The sequence below is a fragment of the Vicia villosa genome, linkage group LG3 (genome assembly GCF_029867415.1).
Source record: "Vicia villosa cultivar HV-30 ecotype Madison, WI linkage group LG3, Vvil1.0, whole genome shotgun sequence".
Lineage (NCBI taxonomy): Eukaryota > Viridiplantae > Streptophyta > Magnoliopsida > Fabales > Fabaceae > Vicia > Vicia villosa.
Genome location: NC_081182.1, coordinates 102,037,474 through 102,058,304, shown reverse-complemented (window position 1 = coordinate 102,058,304; position 20,831 = coordinate 102,037,474). Strand labels below are relative to the sequence as shown.

General features: G+C 35.0%; 1 protein-coding gene, 1 long non-coding RNA gene and 1 pseudogene across 5 annotated transcripts; 2 read left to right on the top strand and 1 right to left on the bottom strand.

Annotated features, from left to right (window-relative positions):
* Positions 1-3,091: 3,091 nt before the first annotated feature.
* On the top strand, positions 3,092-4,066 carry LOC131658681 (uncharacterized). The gene has a single exon (XM_058927950.1). The coding sequence runs from the start codon at positions 3,092-3,094 to the stop codon at positions 4,064-4,066; it is 975 nt and encodes a 324-aa protein (XP_058783933.1).
* Positions 4,067-9,033: 4,967 nt separating this feature from the next.
* LOC131593665 (U5 spliceosomal RNA) lies at positions 9,034-9,156 on the bottom strand (annotated as a pseudogene).
* Positions 9,157-15,657: 6,501 nt separating this feature from the next.
* On the top strand, positions 15,658-17,401 carry LOC131662247 (uncharacterized). Of its 4 annotated transcripts, none has more exons than XR_009301463.1 (4): positions 15,658-15,869; positions 15,947-16,288; positions 16,406-16,912; positions 17,020-17,401. It is a non-coding gene; the product is annotated as an uncharacterized LOC131662247 (long non-coding RNA). The 4 variants fall into 4 exon arrangements; XR_009301462.1 differs by having other exon boundaries at positions 15,947-16,611; positions 16,714-16,912; XR_009301460.1 differs by having other exon boundaries at positions 15,658-15,824; positions 15,947-16,912.
* Positions 17,402-20,831: the final 3,430 nt, after the last annotated feature.

Genomic DNA, 20,831 nt, shown 5'->3' with positions numbered 1-20,831 from the left:
TTCATACATTTTGTTTATATTAAACGTGTCTAAAGTGTTTCAATGAATATCTTTCTTTTTTTCGTTTATGACTATTTAGGAACTAATGATATGTATGAAATTGGCTACTGATTATCCTTTAAGATATGGTAAGAAAATGAGAAAATAAAAGTCAAGTGCTTACTCCTGCAACATTTATACACAACTCCTAGATATTCAGAAACTCCTACTGAAAAGAAGATGAAGACACCAAGGGTTTACAACAGAAGTAATCCAAACATTTAGATTTTGTCTGAAGCTATAAATATTATGGTTCTTCCCTCAAATACCTATCCTTTAATATCAACAATGAATTTTATATTAGAGATGGACATGCCCTCCATATAAAGTATGTTCACTCCAACTGGAAAATATTTATTACCAACAGGTGAAGATTTATGGTGAGATGATAAAGCATACCCGAGAGAATCTCATTACTTATCCGTTTTGTCTTGCATAATGTCTTCGTGCATTATGTACCGGGGAATGTGACCATTTTTTAAAGGTATTAAAACATATCAAGATATTGCAAGGGATTAGATTTGTCAATAATAATTTTGCTTCAATGTGAATTATTTGCTTTATTATTTATATTATGATGGATTAAACAACTTTACTTCATTATGTGTCATTTTTTTCTTTAATTTCTTTTATTTACCGTAATGTTTTATCGTTTATTCATTTGATCTCAATATGCTTCTCTATTTCAATTGTAATATTCTAATTTTTCATTAAGAGATTAATGATATGAATTTCATTTAGTTGAGATGGAACCAAGTGGCATTATGGTAAATAAAGTTTAGTTGGGGGATACTATGGTCTTTTCACTTTATCTAAGTCTTAGGGATTGTTTGGTTTTGGGACAATTCTGATTTTTAGAAGCTAAAAACAGAATTTTGGAGAAAGAAGAGGAAGGAAACGTGAAAAACAAGAGGAAGGAGAAGGAGGCCCATAACACAACTTCATCATCAACCTTGCATGTTTAGAAGATCATCATCTCAGCTCTAATCCATCTTCAAGCAACCTGATAGCAGCTTCTTCTCTTCTGATTTCAGGTGAGTCTCATAGATAGAGACCATGGGGAATATTTGAGGGTTTATGCTAACTTTGGGGATTAAGGGTTTTGTGAGTAAATGCTTTTGATCCTCATTCTTTTGCATGTGTTAGATCATATTGGTAGCAATAATTCGTTTACATATTGATTCTATGTCTCATTTTCGTCTAAGAATGGATGCATGTTGAAATTTGGGGCTTGGGGACCCCAAATGCGTTACTGCATTTTTGCTGTTTTGCAGAGTTCGCTGCAGCGAACTTTCATTCGCTGTAGCGAATGATTCGCTGTAGCGAACTGTGTAGCGAATAAACCTGGGAGCTGAATTAATTCATTCGCTGTAGCGAACTTTCCTTCGCTGTAGCGAATCGGGGCTTCGCTGGAGTTCGCTGTAGCGAACTGACCTGGGTTTGAAGAAGTTTAGCTTCTGTTTGAGTTCGCTGTAGCGACCAGAAGTTCGCTGTAGCGAACTAGTCTGATGCAGAATTGATATTTTCCCCATTTGAGCGCAGTTTCGTTTGTATCGAAATCGAAGGCCTCTTATGACTTATATGGCATTCTAACATGTGTTTTAATTATATAAGACCATGATATGACTGAAATCCCTTGGATATGTTTGTATGTTGTGAAATACAAATTGTGTGGATTATATTGTGGCATTATTATTTTATGATTTCGTTTGTTCCGGTTGAGCATTCGAATGTGATTGCCTGTGTGATGGCTTATACCGTGCTGTGTGATCTCAGTGTTTTGTGTATGCTTGAATCGGAGTAAGCTTAAGCTACTAGGTGGTAAGGCCTGTTTATGGACTTTGTTCCATCATTACCGTTGCGATGTGCTTGTGAGGGCCTACGGGGCGTATCCCACTCGACGTTAACTCATCTGCGTTCTCGGTATGTTTTGCACACCTGAGCTACCATTGCGATATGCTTGTGAGGGCCTGCGGGGCGTATCCCACTCGATGTTAACATATCGGCGTGCTTGGTATGGTGGAGAAGTAATGCCACGTAGGTAATATTACTTCCGATTCACCTCTAGTGATGCCACGTAGGCAAGATCACTAGGCTTTCGCCCGGTGGGCTCGTATTGTCAAGATGGCGTATTTGCACTCGATGTTAACTCATCTGCGTATGGACAGTGATGGGGTCGGACGCCATTTAGGCAATGTCACGGCTGTAACTCATCTCGGATGATTTCCATTTAGGAGGAGTATCCGATTAGTCTTGCGATGTGCTTGTGCAAGTCTCTTGATGCGATGTACGGGTGTAACCCACCGAGGGTGTGGTTTGGCAGCCTAGGTAGACAGGCAGATTTCTACTCCTGGATTCCTCGTACATGGGTACGGGTCTGCATACTTGTTTGTGGCGGCGTTGAGCCTGTTGTTGTTGATGCCTCCTTGGACAGTTATGGGACTTCCATTGGTGGTGTACCCTTAATTGTATTTGTACCTGGCCGTGAGGTAACCCGGATCCTCGGTGGATCCGTTGATTGTATGTTCCCTGTAGAACTGAGTGAACCCGTAGGATAGGGAGACTCACTGAGATTTAGTAATCTCACCCCATTCCAATTATTATTATTTTCAGGTGGTTCGAGGCAGGATCGAGGCAAGGGTAAGATGACTTAGCTTCGAGTTGATGTTTCTTGGCGATGCATGGCGTTGTAGTCTATGATCTTTTGTATCTCCATCTTTTGTACTATGGATATGTATTTGTACCAGTTGGAACTCTTGTATTTTGGCCATGACATTTTGGGCTTTTGTACTTGTACTTATACATTATCTATTCCGCTGCTTATGTTTATGATTTTCGAGTACCATTTTAATGCCATATACGTATATCCTAGGCAATGTATGTATGGGGTGTTACAGTTGGTATCAGAGCAGGTCGATTCTCGGCTTTACCGCGAAACATCATAAGTCAGCATAATTCTGCCTCATATGTGTAGTGTCGGCATGATTCCTTATGTCTTACTTATGGCATTAAGCCTGATCAACTTGATTCCGTGTGTAGGACAAACAGGAAGATGGCTGAACAACGCAGAGGTCCCGGAAGGCCCAGGACGAGGAATGTGGAGCCTGAGACTGGACCGGAGAATGCAGGCGTGCCTTGGGTGCAGATAATGCAACAGATGCAGCAACAGAATCAAATGATGATGCAAATGATGCAAGGCATGCAAGGGCAACAACCAACCGCTCCTGCTCCTACTCCTCAGGCTGCAGCAGGGCCTGACTTTCGTGCCTTCTTTCGGATGGATCCGCCAGAGTTCTTGGGTGGCTTAGATCCTGTGATTGCGCATGATTGGCTATATGCTATGGAGATGATATTCCAGGCTATTCAGTGCACAGAAGAAGAGAAGGTGATCTTTGCTGCTCAGAAAATGAAGGGGCCAGCAGGAAGATGGTGGAATACGGAGTCTACGTATTTCACTAACCGAGGGATTCCAAAGGATTGGCAACATTTCAAGACAGCTTTCTTGGAGAAGTACTATCCCAACAGTGTGCGTGCTTTGAAGGAGCGTGAATTTCAATCTTTCAAGCAAGGCAACATGTCGGTGTCTGAATATGCTGAGAAGTTTGAGGACATGGCTGCCTATTCCAGACAAGCAGCTTACGCACCAGATGAGTTGTGGAAGATTGATCAGTTCCTCATGGGGCTGAATGCTGATATTGTGCACAGTGTGTCTCAGAGGGAGTTTACCACCTATGCTGAGTGTTTAAGGCAATGCTATGTTGCCGAGAACACATTGAAGAGGGTCCAAGATGAAAGAGAGCAGAACAAGCCGATTCGTAGAGATCATGGAAGGTCGGGGCAGCAATTGAAACCCCGCAATTCTCCAGCTATGAAGAAACAGGTCTATGGAGATCGCTCTACTCAGCCTCCCCGATGTGGTAGATGCAAGGCAAACCACTTTGGGAATTGCAAGCCAGATCTTGTGAAATGTTACAAGTGCAATCAGTTGGGACATTTTGCAAGGGAGTGTACAGCCCGAGATACGTAGGACCTTATCAGATCATGAGACGGATAGGTGAAGTCGCATACCAGTTAGCGTTGCCTCCTTCACTATCCGGGCTGCATGACGTTTTCCATGTGTCTCAGTTGCGGAAGTTTGTGCCGGATTCATTTCATCCTATCCTACCGAATACAATTGAAGTTGAACCAGATCTTTCTTTTCAACTGAAACCTTGTCGTATCTTGGAGTATGCTAGCAAGTCGTTGAGAAGCAAAGAGATACCTCTTGTGAAGGTGTTGTGGGAAGAGTCGCGTCCTGACGAAGCAACTTGGGAGCTCGAGTCAGAGATGCGGGAGTTGTATCCTCACTTATTCTGGTAAGTTTTCGAATTCGAGGACGAATTCTATTTAAGGGGGGGAGAATGTAATATTCTAATTTTCCATTAAGAGATTAATGATATGAATTTCATTTAGTTGAGATGGAACCAAGTGGCATTATGGTAAATAAAGTTTAGTTGGGGGATACTATGGTCTTTGCACTTTATCTAAGTCTTAGGGATTGTTTGGTTTTGGGACAATTCTGATTTTTAGAAGCTAAAAACAGAATTTTGGAGAAAGAAGAGGAAGGAAACGTGAAAAACAAGAGGAAGGAGAAGGAGGCCCATAACACAACTTCATCATCAACCTTGCATGTTTAGAAGATCATCATCTCAGCTCTAATCCATCTTCAAGCAACCTGATAGCAGCTTCTTCTCTTCTGATTTCAGGTGAGTCTCATAGATAGAGACCATGGGGAATATTTGAGGGTTTATGCTAACTTTGGGGATTAAGGGTTTTGTGAGTAAATGCTTTTGATCCTCATTCTTTTGCATGTGTTAGATCATATTGGTAGCAATAATTCGTTTACATATTGATTCTATGTCTCATTTTCGTCTAAGAATGGATGCATGTTGAAATTTGGGGCTTGGGGACCCCAAATGCGTTACTGCATTTTTGTTGTTTTGCAGAGTTCGCTGCAGCGAACTTTCATTCGCTGTAGCGAATGATTCGCTGTAGCGAACTGTGTAGCGAATAAACCTGGGAGCTGAATTAATTCATTCGCTGTAGCGAACTTTCCTTCGCTGTAGCGAATCGGGGCTTCGCTGGAGTTCGCTGTAGCAAACTGACCTGGGTTTGAAGAAGTTTAGCTTCTGTTTGAGTTCGCTGTAGCGACCAGAAGTTCGCTGTAGCGAACTAGTCTGATGCAGAATTGATATTTTCCCCATTTGAGTGCAGTTTCGTTTTGTATCGAAATCGAAGGCCTCTTATGACTTATATGGCATTCTAACATGTGTTTTAATTATATAAGACCATGATATGACTGAAATCCCTTGGATATGTTTGTATGTTGTGAAATACAAATTGTGTGGATTATATTGTGGCATTATTATTTTATGATTTCGTTTGTTCCGGTTGAGCATTCGAATGTGATTGCCTGTGTGATGGCTTATACCGTGCTGTGTGATCTCGGTGTTTTGTGTATGCTTGAATCGGAGTAAGCTTAAGCTACTAGGTGGTAAGGCCTGTTTATGGACTTTGTTCCATCATTACCGTTGCGATGTGCTTGTGAGGGCCTACGGGGCGTATCCCACTCGACGTTAACTCATCTGCGTTCTCGGTATGTTTTGCACACCTGAGCTACCATTGCGATATGCTTGTGAGGGCCTGCGGGGCGTATCCCACTCGATGTTAACATATCGGCGTGCTTGGTATGGTGGAGAAGTAATGCCACGTAGGTAATATTACTTCCGATTCACCTCTAGTGATGCCACGTAGGCAAGATCACTAGGCTTTCGCCCGGTGGGCTCGTATTGTCAAGATGGCGTATTTGCACTCGATGTTAACTCATCTGCGTATGGACAGTGATGGGGTCGGACGCCATTTAGGCAATGTCACGGCTGTAACTCATCTCGGATGATTTCCATTTAGGAGGAGTATCCGATTAGTCTTGCGATGTGCTTGTGCAAGTCTCTTGATGCGATGTACGGGTGTAACCCACCGAGGGTGTGGTTTGGCAGCCTAGGTAGACAGGCAGATTTCTACTCCTGGATTCCTCGTACATGAGTACGGGTCTGCATACTTGTTTGTGGCGGCGTTGAGCCTGTTGTTGTTGATGCCTCCTTGGACAGTTATGGGACTTCCATTGGTGGTGTACCCTTGATTGTATTTGTACCTGGCCGTGAGGTAACCCGGATCCTCGGTGGATCCGTTGATTGTATGTTCCCTGTAGAACTGAGTGAACCCGTAGGATAAGGAGACTCACTGAGATTTAGTAATCTCACCCCATTCCAATTATTATTATTTTCAGGTGGTTCGAGGCAGGATCGAGGCAAGGGTAAGATGACTTAGCTTCGAGTTGATGTTTCTTGGCGATGCATGGCGTTGTAGTCTATGATCTTTTGTATCTCCATCTTTTGTACTATGGATATGTATTTGTACCAGTTGGAACTCTTGTATTTTGGCCATGACATTTTGGGCTTTTGTACTTGTACTTATACATTATCTATTCCGCTGCTTATGTTTATGATTTTCGAGTACCATTTTAATGCCATATACGTATATCCTAGGCAATGTATGTATGGGGTGTTACATCAATACCAACTTATTTCTGTTTATACATTAAACCTACAGATTGCAGTGACTTCATGACGATTTCTCTATTGGATAAAATTATAATGTATCTACTTCGCAGTCTATTTCATTTTTTACAATCGAATGTCTGTTTTTCTTCTTGAGCAATTTGATTTTTTTTATTTTTTTGCATAATATTTTAAATAAGAGGATACTCTTTTGCATTCACATTTTTAAAGGGTTTCAACGCCAAAGATGTATATCTTCTGCTGAATAAAATATATAATTTAAAGAATTACTCAATTGAGAAACAATTAACCCTACGTGTAGGAAAGCAGAAGGCTTAATGATCCTCTTTGTCTATTGCACGTGGATAAAGACTCCGTCAAGAATTTATCAGAGGAATCTAGTCAAGTTCCAAATACTGAATGATGGATACATTATTTTAGATTTTGAAGGTCATGAAAAATCCTTTCCAAGAGAAATTACAGTTTGTGAAACTCGTAATGCTGCAAATGAACGGATTTTAATGGTAAGTTTTTTGTGAGACAATATATCATATTGATGTTTTAAAACAAATGCAAAGGAACGGATTTTAATTGTAAGTTTTTTGTGAGACAATATATCATATTGATGTTTTAAAACAAATATCATAAATTATTTATTTCAATGTAAGGAGCATTATGTTGTTTGGTTTAGTCAACTGAATTGATAGTTGTGCTGAACATTAGATGTAGAATCACACTGCGATATTCCATGTATTCAACGCTAAATATAAAAGTCTGCAACTGCATAATTTAATTAATTTTGCAGTTTATAATATACTTTTATTTGTTTTTGTTAATTTTTAATTTTAATTTGTCTTTTATTTGCTTTTGTTAATTTACTTTTTATTTACTTTGTTAGTTTTTATATTAATGAAATGATGCATTTCTATTTATGTGCAGGCTTGGTAACCTTTACATTTTTTTTTCTGATGGATTACTGAAATATATTATTCCGAATGGAGAAATTTTGTCACAGACAGATTTAGAAGATCTTTTATCCCAAGTTTGTATAAGAAGTGGTCAACTACTTCAAGATAGTGTTGATTCAGAAAGAACAATTAAATTTCTTTTAACATGTTTATTTTTCATTAAAGATAAGTCAATGAATCTATCAATTCGCACACATATTATTAAGACAGGGGTTAAGGTATTATTAGAAAACTTTTACTAGTATTCAACCTATTACTATTTAAGTTTACTTTTACTTTATATACATGTGCAGATTCAATGTGATCTTCATAAAGACGATATTGATAATGTTGATTCTCGCACCTTATATTGTATGTTTATGGTTCTTCCCTTAAATACCTATCCTTTAATATCAACAATGAATTTTATATTAGAGATGGACATGCCCTCCATATAAAGTATTATCACTCCAACTGGAAAATATTTATTACCAACAGGAGAAGATTTATGGTGAGATGAAAAAGCTTACCCGAGAGAATCCCAGTACTCATCCGTTGTGTCTTGGATAATATCTTCATGCACTATTTACCGGGGAATGTGACCCTCTTTTAAAGGTGTAGCAATCTGCCCTAAAAACTAAAATTTTAGAGTCGCCACCTATTCTACCAGGGCGAATAGGAAACCCTACGAAGTTTTAGAGAATACCAGGGCAAATAGGAAACCCTACGAAGTTTTAGAGAATTCTGGGTAAGTTATTATATTCGGGTCAAGGGAATGTGTTAGGCACCCTTAACCCTTTCCTAAGATTTTGAGTTTAAGGCAAAGGTTTATGGCTAAAAGTGTTAAGGTTTATAGCTAAGGAAACGAATAGGGTGAAAAGTGAGATTTTGGAGAAGGGGACTCGCCTTGGGTATGATTTTGGAGAAGGGGACTCGCCTTGGGTATCCAAGTGCCTTATGGAAGATCAGAGTCTACGTAGTTCGGGGCAGGGTTGTGCGCCTTTAGATTTGATATGAAATTGTCTGAAGATATTTTGAGTTACCTATCGTAGTTTTGAATTTTGTGGTTTGCAAGGCATTTTGAGTTGCCTTATTCGCAGTATTGAAGAGATGAGTGTTTTAAGATGGCGTACAACCCTGATTTTAATTTGTTCCATTAATCGCAATGATCAATAGGTTTGATCACCATAATTAACAGATTAATAAGAATTGCTAACAATTCTAATCGATAGATTCGATTTCCACTATTTAACAAATTGAATGTATTTTAAAATTAAATTATTAATTTTATCGTTACTCCTCATAATCAGTAGATTTGATTACAAATAATAACGAATTGATAAAGAGAAATATGCTAATCATCATAACCAATAGAGTGGTTAAAACCTTTTAGCAAAATAAGCCTTATTTGAATTGTTTTGGGAATTGAATTATTTTATTATTAACCATCGCAACCAATTGGTTTGATTAAAACGATTATATAGTGTATGCCGCTAAATGTGACGCTGACACGGTATTCTTTAGTAAAAGGCGAAAGAATGTTTCTACGATTATATAGTAGAAACATGGAGGTGCTATATTAAACGAGGGAGGTCCAAGGCCCATTTGTTTCTAACCCTAAAATTGATCCTAATTAAAATTATGATTTAGTAAAACAAATAAAAAAATAATAATAATGTCATTACGTGGATGAATCCACTTTACACTTCTATAGTAATTTAATAAAAAAACACATCATGCTAAACTTTTTTATACAAAAAAAATAAAAGAAACATATTAAATTAACAAAATAAAAAAATAATGGAAAAGGAACTTAGAATCTAAAACGTAGATGCAACAACTTTCTATCTCCCTACTCTCATTCTCCTTGATAATTAATGGTTAAAACTTTGACTAATTCAAACATTAGTACATCCAATAAACAGTTGAAACGTGGCATGCTTAATTAAAATAAAACAAAAACATCAAGTAAAGCAATATAAGAATAAGCAGACAAATTTTAGATCAAAAAGATCTCTTCAACTCACGTCTATTTCCCACTCTTCAATTTCCTTTTTTATTTTTTTAATTCCATAATTAACTAATTAAATCAATTGCACATTTATTTAGATTTCAAATTTCAAATTTCACCTTGAGAAATGAAAAGTCACTTCCCAGTTTTCTAAAAAGTCACTTTCTAACTTTTTATTTGGGAAAATGAAAAGAAAACCCTAAACCATTCATTATTATATATATATTATCTTTCTCCACAAATTACCATCTCACTAAATAAGCCAAAACTCTTTCTCTTCCAGCCTTCTCCAACACAACACAATACATCTTAAACTTAAACACAGGTTTTTGTTTTTTATTTTATTTTATTTTCAATTTTTTACCGTATATTATTCTAATTTTTATTCACCATGACTGATAACGGCTAGTTTTCCCGGCCTCGGCTTCCTCTTCCCGTTCGCTCTCTCATTGGCTCTTCCTGTCCCTCTTTTCTCTTTACCCTTCTTCTTCCTTCTCATCATGGATGTAGCAGATCTTTTTCCTGAAGCGGTGCTCCAGAAATCTGCAGAATCAATTCCTAAAACCAAGCCTCAACTGCAAACGAAATCTAAATCCTTTGCTGCTGTTCTAACTGAAAATGTTTGTGATATTCCGTTAAGTCAATTTCCGACCCCTTGTCTAAAAGGGGATCGTCTTGCTATTGCTATTCCTGAAGATGAGTATAAACTGGGAGTGGAAGCTTGCAAGCATCATCTACATGGCAGAATCATCTGGGCAAAAGGATCTACTCCGATGACGGTAACAGCTCTGAGAACGAAGCTTTTGGAGATGTGGCCAGCTATTGGAAAATGGGGGATTACATCTCTTGGTAAGGGGTTTTTTGAATTTGCCTTTTCTTCTCTTGAGGATATTCAAAGAGTAAGGACGGTTAGTGCTTGGACTCTACCCAATGGAGTCTTGAAACTATTTCCTTGGACTAAGGATTTTGTTCCTTCAACACTGAAACAAACATCGGCCCAGGTATGGATTAGAATACATGGGTTATCGCAAGAATATTGGAGACCTAAAATTGTTTTCGCTATCGCCAGCAGCATAGGCACTCCTATATGCATAGATTCTGCTTCTAGCAAATCTGCATTTGAAAGACATTTTGGGCATTTTGTTCGTGTGTTGGTTGATCTGGATTTGACAAAAGAATGCATTGACAAAATCCTAGTGGAAAGAGTAGGATTCGCCTTTTTTGTTGATATAGAGTACGAAAAAGTCCCAGAGTTCTGCTCCAATTGTTCGTGCATTGGACATAATGTTTCTAATTGCAAACGTATGGATACTAATAAAACTGTGGAGCCAATTAAGCAGAAAAAGCAGACTAGCAAAGGAAAAAATGTGATTGAAGTAGATGGAACAGATGAGTCACCTGAGATACTGGTAGCTGATGGTCCAAACAAAAGGAATAAATCTGGTCAGAATGTTTTTGATGGAGAGACATCAAAACACATGAATGACTTAATTGGAGATGCTGATGAACAGGTTAACCTAGGAAAAGCCATAGTTGTCAACAAAGCAGATGATAACTTTGTGTCAAGACCTAGCCCTGACAGTGATGGGCATACGGATAGTGAATACATTGATGCTACTTTTGTAGCGGATACTGTTCCAGAAACTCAAATTGATGAGGCTCACAAAAAGCAAATCACAGATTTCTTGGAAGAATCTTGGGCAAACATGGCTGATGAGGATAAGGATGATGATAATGGGGTTGACCTATTGCCAGATCGTGACTTCAAGCTTGTTACTTCTAAAAGGAGGAAGCAGAAGAAGATGTTAGCCCTTGGGAATACTAGGCGCGTGCCTGGTCAAAAAAATATTACTCAATGATTAGTCTGTATTGGAATGCTCGTGGTCTTGCTAACAAAGCATCCAGATGTGTTCTAAAAAAGCTTATTATGAAAAATTCTCCTGACTTGGTTTTTATTGCAGAGCCTTGGATGGATTTTAGTCTTTTTCCTAAAACCTGGCTTTCCAGGTTAAATCTTAAACTTTTTGCTGTTAACTCTAGAACCAATCAGTTGCCTAATCTATGGTGCTTCTGCCACATTAACTTAGATCCTACAGTTATTAACTGTGATGATCAACAGGTTACCTTCTCTATTATTGATAATGGTAGTGTGCTAGGTTACACTGCTGTCTATGCTTCCACTAGTTATTTTGAAAGGAGAAATCTTTGGAACAAGTTGAATAGCCTTATGAATAATGTGCCTTGGTCCTTTATAGGAGACTTTAATGCTATTATTAGTACTGATGAGTATAAGGGTAGTCACATACCTTCTAAAATTCCCATGAATGATTTTTTGAATTGGTCTGATTCTAATGATCTTATACATCTTCCTACTCTTGGCAATTCTCTTACTTGGTGTAATGGTAGAAGGGGTAGATTTAGGACTGAAAAAAGACTTGATAGAGTTATTTGCAACTTAAATCTGTTGGACTGCTGTAGCTCTGTTAGCTGCCATACCCTGCCTAAGCTAAGATCTGATCACTATCCCCTGCTCTACTCCATAAATCTTACTAGGACCAATGTGAAATCTCAGTTTAAATTTCTTAAGATGTGGTCCAACAATGAGGAGTGTCATAATATTATTGATAGAGTTTGGAAATCCAAAATCTATGGTTGTCCTATGTTTGTTCTTGATAAAAAACTTAAAATTCTTAAGGCTAACCTTAGAGAGTGGAACAAACATCACTTTGGGGATATTTCCATCAAGGTTAAAGATGCTGAGTTGACTTTAAGAGAGATTCAAGAGGATATAGCTAAATATGGTTATACTGATTGTAGGCATGAGGAGGAACAAAAGGCTCAATACAATCTTGAGGCTGCTCTTAACATGGAAGAGGATTTTTGGAGGGAAAAATCTAGAGTTAAATGGCATTCTCATGGGGATAGGAATACTAAGTATTTTCATATATATGCTAGAATTAGAAGGAAAACTAACACCATTAATTCTCTTGTTATTAATGATAGTGTGACTACTAATCAAGGTTTGCTTGAAAATCACATAGTGGATCACTTCACTAAGCTTTTTAATCAGGAGTATACTGTGAATGAGAATGATCTCATCAGCAAAGTGATACCTAAAATTGTCAATGATCCTATAAATGAGATGCTGACCATGTTACCTAGTGAAGAGGAGATTCATAGGGCTGTTTTTAATCTTAATGCTGATTCTGCCCCAGGACCTGATGGTTTTGGGGGTATATTCTTTCAAAAGTTTTGGAGCATTATTAAAAAAGATGTTATAGCTGCTGTTATCCAGTTTTTTTCTCAGGGATGGCTGTTACCCAATTATAATGCTAATACTCTTATTCTTATCCCTAAGAGCAAGGATGCTAGTCACATTGAACACTATAGGCCTTTAGCTCTAGCTAACTTCAAATTTAAACTTATTTCTAAAATTCTTGCAGATAGGCTTGCTTCCATTCTTCCAAATTTGATATCAAAGGAGCAAAAAGGGTTTGTGGCTGGTAGAAGTATAAGAGATGGTGTCTGCATCACTTCTGAAGCTATAAACATTCTTCAAAACAAAAGTTTTAGTGGAAATGCTGCACTGAAAATTGATATTGCCAAGGCATTTGATACTCTCAATTGGGATTTCCTTATAGCTACTCTTGATAGCTTCGGTTTTAATGGAAAATTCTGTGGCTGGATTAAAACCATATTGAATTCTGCTTGCATTTCCATAGGTTTTAATGGCAATAACATAGGCTACTTTAAATGTTCTAATGGTGTTAGGCAGGGAGATCCTCTATCTCCTCTTTTATTTTGCATTGCTGAGGAGGTTCTTAGCAGAGGAATAACTAAACTTGTTAATAACAATCAAATGAACCTTATAAGAGCTAACAAAAACTGCCTCCTTCCTTCACATACTTTATTTGCTGATGACATAATGGTGTTTTGCAGGGGGGATTTGAAGTCAATAAAAGCCATACATGAGCTTCTTAGAGATTATGGTAGCATTTCTGGCCAGTGTTGCAATTACTCTAAGTCTTTAATTTATGCTGGAGGAATGAGCATGGAGAGGCACAAGCAGCTTGCAGACATCATAGGATTTCACACAGCTACTCCTCCTTTTATATATTTAGGTGTACCAATCTTCGTGGGAAGACCTAAGGCTTGTTATTTTCAGCCATTTGCTGATAGAATTAGGATCAAGCTTGCTAATTGGAAAGCTAAATGCCTCTCAATGGCTGGTAGAGTGCAACTAGTGAAAGCTTCTGTCCTGAGTTTGATTCTGCATTGTCTTGCCATTTACAATTGGCCTGGTAGTATTTTGAAGTTGATAGAGAAATGGATGAGGAATTTTATATGGGCTGGCTGCACTGAGAAAAAGAAGTTGGTTACTGTGGCTTGGAAGGTTTGTTGCAAGAAACAAAATGAAGGGGGGCTGGGCATATTGTCTTTGCAGAGTTACAATAAAGCTACTAACATTCACATTTGCTGGAATTTTCTGAATGATTTGCAACCTTGGTCTAATGTGCTCAAAGCTAGGGTGCTAAGGAATGGGAGAATTATAAAGTATGCTATTAAATCTTCTCTTTGGCATGGGATTAAGGATGCTTATAGCTTGGTTTTGGAGAATTGCATATGGAACATTGGAAGCGGCAATAGAGTGAATTTTTGGCTAGACAATTGGCTAGGGGAGGCACTGGTTAATAAATTTAACATTAATCCTAGATTCCATTTCGCTCTAACTTCTCTGGTTAAAGATTGGTGGATTGACAAAGCTTGGCATATTAATCCTAATATTCTTCTTGCTTTTCCTTCTCTTCGTTCTTTGCTTGCTAATGTCACAATCTCTGAAGAGGATATTGATGATTGCTTTGTGTGGAAGAATTCCAAATCTGGTATTCTATCTCTTAAAGAAGCTTATTGCCATGTTGTAAGACCTAGGCCTTGTGAGTTATGGAAGAATTTTCCTTGGAACATGGATATTCCTCCTGCTCATTCCATGATCATTTGGAGATACATACATAACAAACTCCCCACGGATGATAACTTAAACATTAGAGGCTTTTCTTTTCCATCTTGTTGCAGCCTGTGTGATACTAGCAGAGAGAATGCTTCTCACTTATTTTTCGATTGCGCCTTTGCCAAAAATATCTGGAATTGGTTCAGTGGAATCATCCAGACCTGCAGCCCTATTGCTGGTTTGGAGGATTGTAGGAGGATTCTGTTACAGCCCTGGAGCCCGCAAGCTAGTGTAGTTATACAGGCTGGCATTGCTAGTATTTTCCATCAGATTTGGGAGGCTAGAAACAAGCGCCGTTTTGAAGACAAGGCTGCTAACTGGAAAGCTTGTGTTGGTACTGTTTCGGTTTTTGCTAAACTTGCTGGGAATAAAACTAGAAAGGCCTCTAATGCTGACATCCAGAATTTCATGTTGCTTAAGAAATTTGAGGTTACAATTCAGCCTAAAAGGCAGTTGACTACCATTGAGATTCTTTGGTCCCCGCCGATGGTTGGATGGATGAAAATGAACATAGATGGTGCTTTTCATAATGGTGTTGCTGCTTGTGGCATGATCTGCAGGGATCATCGGGCTGATCATGTGTTTAGTTTGTGTGAGTTTCTTGGAAATGGTAGTCCGGAATTTGCAGAGTTTATGGCTGCAATATTGGCTATAGAAGAAGCTAAAAAAAGATGCATACGGAATCTTTGGATTGAGAGTGATTGTCTTCTAGTTGTGAACGCGTTTAAGAATTGTTTACTTGTGCCTTGGAAGATTCGAACTCGTTGGCTGGTGTGTTGGAGCTACTTGACAAAGATAAATTTTATGATAACGCACATATATAGAGAAGCCAATTTTTGTGCTGACTCCTTGGCTAATCTTGGTTTTCATTACAAAGCTTTTAAATTATTTAGTTATGTTCATGAAGATATTAAAAAGGACTACTTGCTTGACAAGTTGGGTACCCCCAGGCATAGAATTTGTAATTAAGGGGTTTTGGTTTGGTCCCCCCTTGTGATCCTTGTAGCTCTTTTTCTTTTTGATTTATAATATCTTCAGTTTGTCTAAAAAAAAAAAAAGATTCATTCATCTCTCTCTTCTCTATTTCTCCGCCTCTGTACCAAGTTCCGCCACCCCCGTTGCAAAGTCCCACCGGTTTTGTAGAGCACGTGAAGAGATTCTCCACCGATGTCACATAGTGCCAACAAGATTCCAAATAGACTCATAATAGATGACTCATAACGGTGAGTCCATTCCATCTCTTCCGTCGCTGTGGGTCTACACCACCAGTGAGTCCCTTTGATTTTTTTGTTTTCAATTTTAACCTATTTTTTTGTTCTTGAATGGTTTTACAAATTTGTTTTAGGCTTTGAAGCTCTGAATCCATAACCCATGGCTAATCGAGAAAGGTGAAGGATGGGACACAAACCCTAACGCAAAAACACGAAACCGCACTGATCCCATCACCAACTTCGAAAGCGCAGCCGTTGCAAACCACCTCTGAATCTGCTCCCGTGAGACTTCCCTTCGCCCATCGGATGTCATCACCGAAATCTTCTGCACTCATTTCCATTACAGCCACCACCATAATCATTTTCGGTCACTTATCTGATTTTCATTTTATTTTTAGAAAATTTTGAAATCGATTTGTTTGCTTGTTATGTATTTGAAGAAGCAACTGGCTTTGAAATCGATTGTTTCGGGCAAGGTATAATTGTTTGACATCTGATTGTAGTTAGTTGTTGATATTTTGTTTGGACTTTTGGTTGTTTGTGATAACATGTTGTGGTGCTTTAACGTGTGTGTGTTTGGAATATCATAATAGAGTGGAGGGAAAAAGACCGAAGCTTGCTGGTATTACTAACCAGCTCTGGAAATCGGCGAAGGAAAAAAGACATGTTCTTGATGGTATCACTAGCAATAAGAGATTGATATGCATGTTCTATTCATTTTGGTGGACCTCTTGGCTTATACTTTGTGACGGTGTTTGCAGCTTTCAACTGATATTCTATGCATGTTCTATTCTTGATGGTATCACTAGCAACTGGTTTTCTTTTTTTTTTTGGTTCATGTTGAGTTTGGTTTTTGATATGAGCATCATTGTTTTGAGTTGTATGGCTTTCTGTTTTGTAGTTTTGAAGATGGTTTGCAGAGTTGGAAGGTAGAGTTGACTGTTGTGATTTAGTTTATTTGTATTGATTAAAATTTTGGTGAGTGAAAATATGGAAAGTGGTTGCAGGAACCCTCTGTATTATGCTTATCTCCTCTTTACTGCAGAGCTAATAGTGAACTGATGGGGTTGTGATATTTGAATGAAAATGTATATGGTTTGGTAGGTTAGCTTAATTGGTTTATTTGTGAAGCTTTTTTCTTTGTACCTTTAGAACTGAGTTCACTGTTTGGATTATGATGGGTCTGTTTTTTTTTGTGTGAATGCAGGGTAGTACTTGAATGGATATTGATGTGATTAAGCAGAGTCTGCTTGTGTATGAAAGTGGGTTGAATTTGGATGATTGTGGCAGGTTGAGTCATTATTTGCAGAGGCTTTATAGATTAAACATGGCAAGACATGGTTGTAAGAGTATTCAAGAAGAAGAAGTGAAAATGGCTTGAAAAATGAAGAAATGAAGAGAAATGGTTTGAAGATGGAACGAGAATGGGACCAAGATTTGGCTGTAAAAATGTTTAGAATAATTTTTGTATTTAAATGGTGTAATTGTCTTTGAATTTTGTAATTGATTTTTGTAATAAATTGTATGGACATGCATTGTAATGGATTTGGATGAACACTTGAATGAAGTCTCTTTTTTTTTTTTTGTAATATACTTTTTTGATGCATTGTATTTTGATGGACATTGTATTTTGATGAGTTGCAGAGCTTTTTGAAAGGGAATTGTTTGAATGGTTCATGAATGAATATTGAAGTAGCTTTGATTGACTATACTGAATTCATATGCTAATTGGTTGGTTTCTTCACAGTAATTTTTATTTCATCTCGGAGTTTTCTTTTTAGTTTTCTTTTTTCAAATTATTTGAGCATTAAAGTGATTGGTGTGTCTCTGTTTATAGGGATTTTATAAGCGGAAAGAGTTTATTAAAAAATGAGAGGGTCCAGTACTAGCACCAACACGCCATCAACTGAAGTATTTTACCGATAAAGAGACATACGAAGCAATGGATGGGTTAGCTAAGCTTCAAAACAAGAATGCTCATCAATTAGCCATGGAAGTTGTCCGCAATTATCTTAGTGTAGCTAATAAAGACCAATCAATTTATTTGATCTATTTTATTTTATTTTATTTCTTATTATGAAATATTATAAGAGCCATTTATTGATTGTGATAGTAATAAATGCATAAAATCATAGTTATTAAGGATATTTATAATTGTTATTAATTTAAAAATAAATTATGCATCAAATATAATTTACCTAAAATAATAGTTTACCTAATATAACTTTTATTGCAATGACTACTGTGTATAATTAAAATAAGAGAGTTTATTTAAGATAATTTTAATTTAATTCATTAATTTATTTAAGGTCACTGTATCACTAGATTATTATTTTATTTTGACAAAATACAAATGCATTTTTTTTTATTTGCATGTTTTAAATTTATGGTTGTTTATGTATTGTTTTTGCACCTTCATGTTTTAATACTTCAAATAGGTCAATGGATTTGATCAAAAAAAGAGGTTAATTAACTGTAGAAGTGATATTTGAAATTATAAAAAAATAAATAATAAATTATATTAAAAATTAAAAATAATAAATTTTCTTTAATAAAAAATCATGTGAAAAAAATGAATTGGATTTTTGAAAGAGATATAAAATTTAAACATTTAAGAAAACGAGAACCACGTGTTCCCTTTTTAAAAATCAACTTTCCCTTTTTACTCAAACAAACCCTCCTATGTTCCCATTTTTTTATCTTAATAATCATATAATTTATTAACATAATAAAAATTAAAATTAAATTAATTTTGATTTAAATTCTTAATATATTTAAATTCTTAATCATATATTTTTATTTTTATACTTATTTTTCTACCTTTTTAATAAAAGGTGAAAAAAATGTCTAAATAAAAAATCGAAAAAATGATTAAAAATAAGAGAAAAATGCAATTTTTATTTATTTTGAAGATTGTTATTGAAGATTAGGCGTGCATCTAAGATTAAAAGTGACTTTTCCAGTCTTGGACATAGAAAATTATAACTTAATTAAGAGCATAATTATATTAAATAAAAATTGACCATACTGAATTGAAAACTATTTATTGTCAATCAATACTTCTCATTTGGTTGGAGGTCAATTTTTATTGACAATCAATACTTTTGAAAAAAATTAAATTCATTAATTATGGTTAATTTTTATTTATGTGATAGGTGTGTGTAATAATGAGCAATAATGAATAAAATAATCTTACAACAACAGTCTTTGATTAATTTATTTTGAGCTTTTGTAGATATATATGATTACTTCTATTTTTAAATACGTATAAAAATATTAAAAATTAATATATAATTTATAATATTACATACTCTATTTTAAAATACGTATAAAAATATGAAAAATATTTATTTTAATATGGAAGAAACGTATATCATTAAAACTTTATTAATGTTATTAATATTATAGCATTTTTAAAAAAAATAATAAATGTAAATTACCATATTTATGAATAATTCACTTACTTTTCAATGCAATTTCAAATAATTAATAATATAATAATGGTCAAATTATCATTTAATAAATGCAAATTTTCAATGTAGTTTTTTAAGTTTCAATTTCAATTTTTAATAGTTTAGATCTTAAATGCAATTAAATTATAACAACTATAATAAAGATTAAAATATAATTTAATATTATAATTACAATTTATTACTTATTTATTTTAATGTGATATGTTTATAACATATATGGGTCCTTAGGTTTTTAATACTACAAATTAGTTTTGTTTTAATCATTTATACAAATTTAAAATTAGAGATTCTTTTTTCGAAATAATTTTTTTTTTTAATGTTTTAGATTTTTATGAGAAAATTAATAAGAATATGAAACACGTTTAAATTAAAAACATTACCATCTATTTTAAAAAGTTTAGCCTCAATTAATGAACCAATTTATAAATTATAGTTGGTGTCCACATTAAAATATTAAATTATAAAATTTAACATTTTTTTAATCTTCTAAGTTATAAAAATACTAAACAAAATAAAAAATTTAAACTAAATTTTTTATAATTTAGTAGTTAAAAAATTATTTTACCATAAATTAAAAGTAAGTGCTACTTTATTTTTTAATGTATATTGTTGATCCAATTTTTTTAAAACGACATTCTTTTTAAATACGGGAAAAGATGTATCTTGAATATAAACATTTATATAAACGAAAAAAATCTATTTTTGATGCAAATATTTTTATAAAGGGAAAAAATTATTGTTGATACAAATATTTTTAAATTAATGATTAGGTTACAAATATTTTCAAATAAGTTACAAATATTTTATATTTTATAAACGGAGAAAAGTTTACTGTTAACTTATTTTATAAACGGAAATAAATTACAAATATTTTATAAAAGGGAAAATACTATTGTTGATACACTTATATTAATAAAGGGAAATAAGTTACAAATATTTTAATAAATTAGAAAAAAAATATTGTTGATACAATTATATTTATAAGCTGGAATAAGTTATAAGTATTTTTATAACCGGAAAAAACGCTATTGTTGATACAATAGATTTTATAAAAGGGAATAAATTACAAATATTTTTATAAACGGAAAAAAGTAAAAGTCTAATGTTGATACAATTGATTTTATAAACTAGGATAAATTACAAATATTTGTATAAACGGGAATAGTCAACTATTGATACAATTGACTTAATAAACGGGAATAAGTTACATATATTTTATAAACGAAAATAAGTCTATTGTTGATACAAATATTTTTATAAACGGGAATAAACTACAAATATTATTATAAACAAAAAAAGTCTATTGTTGATACAATTTTTTTTATAAACGAAAAAAGACTATTGTTGATACAATTATTTTTATAAACGAAAAATAAATTGCAAATAACTTTATAAACGGGAAAAGTTTACTATTAATACAATTATATTTATAAATGTGAATAAGTTAAAAATATTTTTATAAATGCGAAAAAGTATATTGGTGATACAATTATTTTTATAAACGGAAACAAGTTACAAATATTTTAATAAACAAGAAAAATCTACT

What these genes read in the sequence shown, in the direction of transcription:
- LOC131658681 (XM_058927950.1), top strand. Translation starts at nt 3,092, where the DNA reads ATGGCTGAACAACGCAGAGGTCCCGGAAGGCCCAGGACGAGGAATGTG.